Consider the following 6245-nt stretch of genomic DNA (forward strand, 5'->3'; position numbering starts at 1 on the left):
ACAAAGTAGACCTTGCAGTCTTACTTTTGTATGCCTCTTTTTCAACCTCGATCCCACGGCTCTTTGTCTCTTTCTAATAACCGTCCCGTTATAAAAAAGAGACAAAAAGTCGTGGGATCGAGGTTGCCTTTTTATGAAATTAACAGGAGTTAATTTTTTAAAATCTTTTTAATAATAGCCGTATTTTGTCTGTGTGTCCGCGAAAGCCGCGTCCCGTAACGGAAACACGAAATTTTTAAAATGCGCACCAATACCAAATGCGATATATTTTTGTCCACTTTGTTCCGACGCTTAAATTTAAAGGACAGGCGAACCCGTGGATTTTTCCACGGGCTAACGACTAGCCTATATTATAATACCCGTATACGTCTGTCTGTCTGTCTGTAATGCAAAATGGTAGCTTAGCTGCGTAAGTAGCGAGATGCACGCAATGCGGTATAAAAAGGACGGGCGAACCCGTGGATTTTTCCACGGGCTAACGACTAGTATTTATATATTTGCATTTCTTTAAATGTCCACTAACTTTCCGGACTTACTCATGTCCAGAAGGATAGGTTATGTTTATGTCACTTGATCTTCAGGCACGATGTCAGCGTAACTTTTTAATTTTGCTTACATAACTAAGTTTTTTTCGAGGATATCAAAATTCAGTTTCTCTCATATGAAAGCTTAGGCGCAAACAAATGTGTCAGAGCAAATATTTAATTTCAATCTACCATTTCCTCAAAACAAACCTCGAATTAAAACCAATCAATGAGAACAAAGCCAGTATGCTCATATTTTACCCTCTTTAAATAGTATGAGAATTGATAATATTTATTCGGGTGAGTGGAGCTATTCGCACTCAGATGAAACATATTTCCTGATAATAAACACGTGAATAAAGAACAAAAGAAGTAACTAATTAAAAAAGAAATTCGTTTGCGTCTTTTTGTAATTTTGTAAGAATTCGGTTATCTCTGTGCCCCACATTTCTAGCTCTTAGGTGCAAGCGGTGCAGATACGTGTCCGGGTACATAATCCTTTGGTTTGATTGCATCGGCAACAACAACAAGTTCTGATATTAGCATTTTCTTAAATAGGGACGTAGATTTCTGCTTAGTGAGTGACACTTCATCTAAAGAAATATTAGACTTTTTAAAAAAAGAAATCGTTATCTCATTGTTATCCGACTCTTTTTAAATCAAATTCTTTTGATATCTCTTTTTCGGCCAACAGTGAGATAGGCTCACTCAAGCCTGATATGGCCCTTCTTATCCAAAGTCGTTTCCTTTTTCGTAATTTTGTTAATTCCTTTCTTTCCAGGCTACGTCTCTTCTTCGAAGTAGTAATAATAACAAGACTTTCTTTATATATTTATTTTTCATTCTTTCTCGCACCACAAAAGAGCTAACGATACACAGTGTGAACGCGATACGAATACATCAGGTATCTGCAGCTCAAAAAGTGAAATCAGCTGACACTATGCGCACTATGGTTAACTAATCGTTAGACCATAGTGAGAACCAAACTTTAGTGTTGTTTAAATAAAAATTTAGGCACTCAAATGTTGCCTTCCGTTCGTAAGTGATACGTATTATATTACTGCTTTTTACACCGAAAACAACGCCTCTTAAATGCAGTTAGGATGGCGTTAATATGTGTTTATCCTGTTGACATTTTGACAATTCTTTGATACGTTATATAAATAAAACTTAAAACAACTACTGCAGTCAAGTCTGTCGGTATTTTACACAAAAAGTGTTTTTCTTGTACGTTAGAGCTTTTCCCAGGGCATTACATGTATGAATAATTTTTGGTTATAATTTTATAAGCCCGATGTTTCCGCCTTTCACTTTTCAGCTTGTTCATTTATCATATTTTGCTCCACTTTTTTTATAGGAATATTATCTATAAGAAGTTAAGATTATCCTTGGAAAATGCTTATCTTGAAATTTTGCTTGCATCCTAAAGATAGGATATTTAAAAAAGAAAAAAAAATATTAACATTACTATTTATCCATATGCCTTGTGGTGGAGCATTCGCCCCCGGTGCTGAAGGTCTTTGGTTTAAACGCCGACCGAGTCATGCCAGAGAATATAAAAGTGTTAATCGATCCTTTCTGCTTAACGTTCAGCATGAGAATAGGATTGATATCTTATACGGTTGTCTAGTTAAGCGGCTGTTGTGCTTACACGCCTTCTGTAGCTTAAATGGGAGCTTTGAATGCACTAGAACCTCCTTAGCAGGACCCTCATTGATAACAGTTGTATCATTAGGAACTGAAGATGTGATCCTGGGTAAATAATAATAATAATTTGGGTGATAAAATATCAAATTTATAAAGAAAATTTTGTTTATCTCATCTAATTAGCGGACATGGTTGGTGCATGAACAAAATGTCCGCTAATTAAAGGTGTCCGCCTTTTGGAAAGTTTTGAGATGTAAGCTCAAATTTTGAAGAAAATGCAATTTTGTATACGAAAAAAGAAGAAAAAAACTAAATTGAGCGTAATATAACAAACAAATATCAACATCATAATATCAACTAAATTAACGAAAAGATTTTTGTCTTAAGTTCCTGACTTGAATAATTTCAAGTCTGTGTTTAAGTGAGGATGAAGAAGTTTATTAATCTATCAATCATGGGCAGCGCTTCAAGCGTGGTGATCTTCTCTTCGACGTCGTCATTTTCAAAATCGCTAATTGGAGAGAAAAAAAGCCTATAGTTGCCGTTGCAAAAAAATTTGTCAGCTAATCAGATTGTCCGCTAATTGAGTGTCCGCTAATTAGAAAGTTATTTATGAGACTTTGACTAGACAACGGCCGGTGTCCGCCTTTTAGAGTGTCCGTTAATTGGAGAAAATACTGTACCTGTAATTTCATTTCCATCTAAACATCCCAAATATTTAAGGTCTGTTTTGCACCTGTGGTAAAGCGTCACGGTTTGCATCAAGATTACAATATGACAAACAAAGATCATCAGATGGTTTTACGGTTCAAAAGATTATGTTTTTCGATTTTTTAAACCTTTCTTGAGTGCAAGGTAAACTTAATCGTTGCTTACCTTCCTCGAAAACTAAAAGGCGCTCTAAGTACTAGGACTGATCCAATTTTATGTGTTTCTCTCAGTAACCACCTACTTCATTGGCTTGGCATATTTCAGCAACGTTGGCAATATTTCGGTGTTTATACAACTCTTTGGAACTGGTGTGATGGAATTGACATAAAAAAGTAATTCTTTTAGCCATATTTTAATTAGTTTTTATTGTAAGAAAATTTGAACATTCTAATTCTATTCAAACTATTTTTTGGGACGTTGTGGAAAATGGTGGTATTCTTTCATTTGAATAATACTAAACAGAAAGGGATGAGAAGAGTTCACGACTATTGACCATTCTAGAAAAAATGAAAATCATTTGGCTACAATCCTAAATAAAAGGGAAGGACAAAGAAGTTATACCTCAACATTACTTTTAAAGATTAGGTGCTGAGAAGCTGCATACCCTGTATCATCTGCATACAAGCCCACACTTCTTCATTTTAGAAAAAAAAAATTAACTGAAGAAGAAGAAAACGACGAAGAAGCTGGAGAAAAGCAGGGGTTGACAATTAGATAGGACATATACTAGAAGTGAGAGGGAGGCGTTTTAACATAGGCATAAAAGGTGTTTAAAAAAGGTCTAAAGATGCATTTACAGTTGTAGAAAAAAACGTCTGCGATTAGAACGTTATAAAAATTCGAATATTGATTATCGAATATTGTTGAGTCGCGTAGGTTACAAAAAAATGTTTTTTAAAAATGTTTGAGAAGTGACATTAATATTTTGATTATCAATCAATATGTGCAGAGAATCTTCGGAGTATTTGGGTTGTATATGGCGTCGAGAAATATGGCGGTTTTATTTGTCTTGACTACACGATAATCTCCATGGAAACACGCCATGGTAAATACCAACGCCAAAACGAGTTTCTTCGTTGGTTGTGAATTCGACTGGTAAGAGGATGGGTTTTTTTTGGTTTTTTTTTTTCGTTCTTTAAACACTTTTTGACCAAGATATCATTTTGTACTGATTGTGAATACTTTTGAAAATTAGACTTGAGAATTTAGACAAGAATAAAAAGGATGCCAATATGTTTTTTTCTGTTTTTGAGGAAATTTCTTTGACCAAATATTTAATAGCTAGCTCTTTAAGTCCAAAAGCATTTGCCAGTTGTTCAGTGTGTTTTTGTGTTTTTTCTTTAGACTCTTTGTTGTTACCTTGCGCTCTATAACAGTGCTAGTAGCTTTAGTTAGAACGTAGCGATGTATATTTTGAATCCTACGTGGTTCCGGTATCGCGTTGAGGAGCAGAAGAAACCACAGATGAAGAGGAGAGAGAAGTGGAAGGCATCTACTACAGTGGTACCTACGAAAGTACCTGCTAGTAAGAAAAAGAAAATCAAGTTAGTGTTTAATGTGTTTTTATAGATTTACTTTTCTATTCCTTTAGCAGCAAACGAGATAAGCATCTTTCTAAATGTTTGTTTAGGGTTGTGAAACTGAAGAGGAGCCGTCCAACCGTCGTCGTTGACGGTCGCGAAGATGGACGGCACGTAGGTAAGTCTCAGGTAAGTAAAAAACTTAATTCTGTTGATGGCACAACATTTTTACATCTTGTGAGGAAACGAAAAGTTGAACCCGAGCTTGAAAAATTAGCAGTTAGACCATGTCGCAAGAGAAAACGAATTGTTAACCATATTGAGGAACTTGAGTTAAAAACTATCATCCCATTTAAAAAAATGCGCCTGCAGGAAGTTAAAGTATTTGGCCAAAATCTAACTCCAAAAGAACTAGATGATGAAGTATTTAAGTTTGTTCGTCTTTGTAGATGCGAGGTGGACTGTGATAACCCCAAATTCTTTGAAGGTCTTTCTTTGTAATTTGACTTTTTGTTTCTGATTTGATTTTGTTTGCCCTCCTTTCGCTGTTTTTAGTCATTTCATCTTGTATTCTTATCTAACTTTATTTCTTCTTTTTTATAGCAATGACTGAATCAATTTTTGACTGTAATATTTTTTTACTCTTATTTTTGACAGGATTACTGCAACACATTTTTGACTCTTTTGAATAAACATGTAAAACAAACATAGATAAACAAATAAGTAAAATTAATAAATAAAATAAACAAATAAAACAAACATAAAAGTAAACAAATAAAACAAATAAATAAAATAAACAAATAAATAAAATTAATAAATAAAATAAACAAATAAAACAAATAAATAAAATAAACAAATAAATAAAATAAACAAATAAAATAAATAAACACGTAAACAAATAAACAAACATAAAAATAAGCAAATAAACAAACATAAAATTAAACAAATAAAATAAAACAAACTTAAAAATAAACAAATAAAACAAACAAAAAAATAAACAAATAAATAAAGAAACAAATAAAACAAATATAAAAATAAACAAAAAAAACAAACTTAAAATAAACAAATAAAATGAAGAAACACGTAACAACAAAACACAAAAACAACAACAAATAAAACAAATAAATCAAACATAAAAATAAACAAATAAACAATTAAAACAAACTTAAATTAAACAAATAAACATATGAAACCAGCATAAAAAATAAACAAATAAAACAAACATAAAAATAAACAAATAAACAATTAAAACAAACTTAAATTAAACAAATAAACAAATAAACATATGAAACCAGCATAAAAAATAAACAAATAAAACAAACATAAAAATAAATAAATAAAAAAATAAACATATGAAATAAACGTAAAAATAAACAAATAGAACAAAGAGAACAAATAAAACAAACGTAAAATAAAAATATAAAAAAATGAAAAAAATAAAACAGACATAAAAATAAACAAAATATAAATAAAAGAAGTAGCAAGAATTAGCCTAATAAAAAGTAAACAAACATACAGAAATAAAAAATAAGCAAATCTACATACATTAGGCAGTTAAGAAAATAGACATAAAAAGAAATTACTCTAGGGTCTCCAATAGTGTGTGTAGGGGGAATGGAGGGGAGGGGGTTACAGGAATAGAAAGTAAGTTGTTATAAGATGATAAACTTTCATTGCAATTACATTAACTTGCTACTTTTTATGTCAGAAAAACAAAATTAATAATAGGGAAACAATTTTCAACTGAAATTATCCTTGGTGCCAAAAAGTTCAAATATTATTTGTAAGGGATGTAAAAGAAGAATGACCTGGGTGAAAAAATTACAAGAATTTATAGTGGCCA

General features: G+C 32.0%; 1 protein-coding gene across 1 annotated transcript; it reads left to right on the forward strand.

Annotated features, from left to right (window-relative positions):
• Window positions 1–3157: 3157 nt before the first annotated feature.
• Window positions 3158–5632, forward strand: LOC130655644 (uncharacterized). Its single transcript, XM_057458424.1, has 2 exons — window positions 3158–4426; window positions 4513–5632. Exons 1-2 carry the CDS (start codon window positions 4287–4289, stop codon window positions 4901–4903), a joined length of 531 nt encoding a protein of 176 aa, XP_057314407.1. The 5' UTR covers window positions 3158–4286; the 3' UTR covers window positions 4904–5632.
• The last annotated feature ends 613 nt before the right edge of the window (window positions 5633–6245 follow it).

This window comes from Hydractinia symbiolongicarpus, chromosome 8 (assembly GCF_029227915.1).
Source record: "Hydractinia symbiolongicarpus strain clone_291-10 chromosome 8, HSymV2.1, whole genome shotgun sequence".
Lineage (NCBI taxonomy): Eukaryota > Metazoa > Cnidaria > Hydrozoa > Anthoathecata > Hydractiniidae > Hydractinia > Hydractinia symbiolongicarpus.

Excerpts from the sequence above, each read along its gene's own strand:
- LOC130655644 (XM_057458424.1), top strand. The coding sequence starts at position 4,287 with ATGTATATTTTGAATCCTACGTGGTTCCGGTATCGCGTTGAGGAGCAG. Across the intron at positions 4,427-4,512 it reads AGTAAGAAAAAGAAAATCAA|GGTTGTGAAACTGAAGAGGA; the intron begins GTTAGTGTTTAA and ends ATGTTTGTTTAG.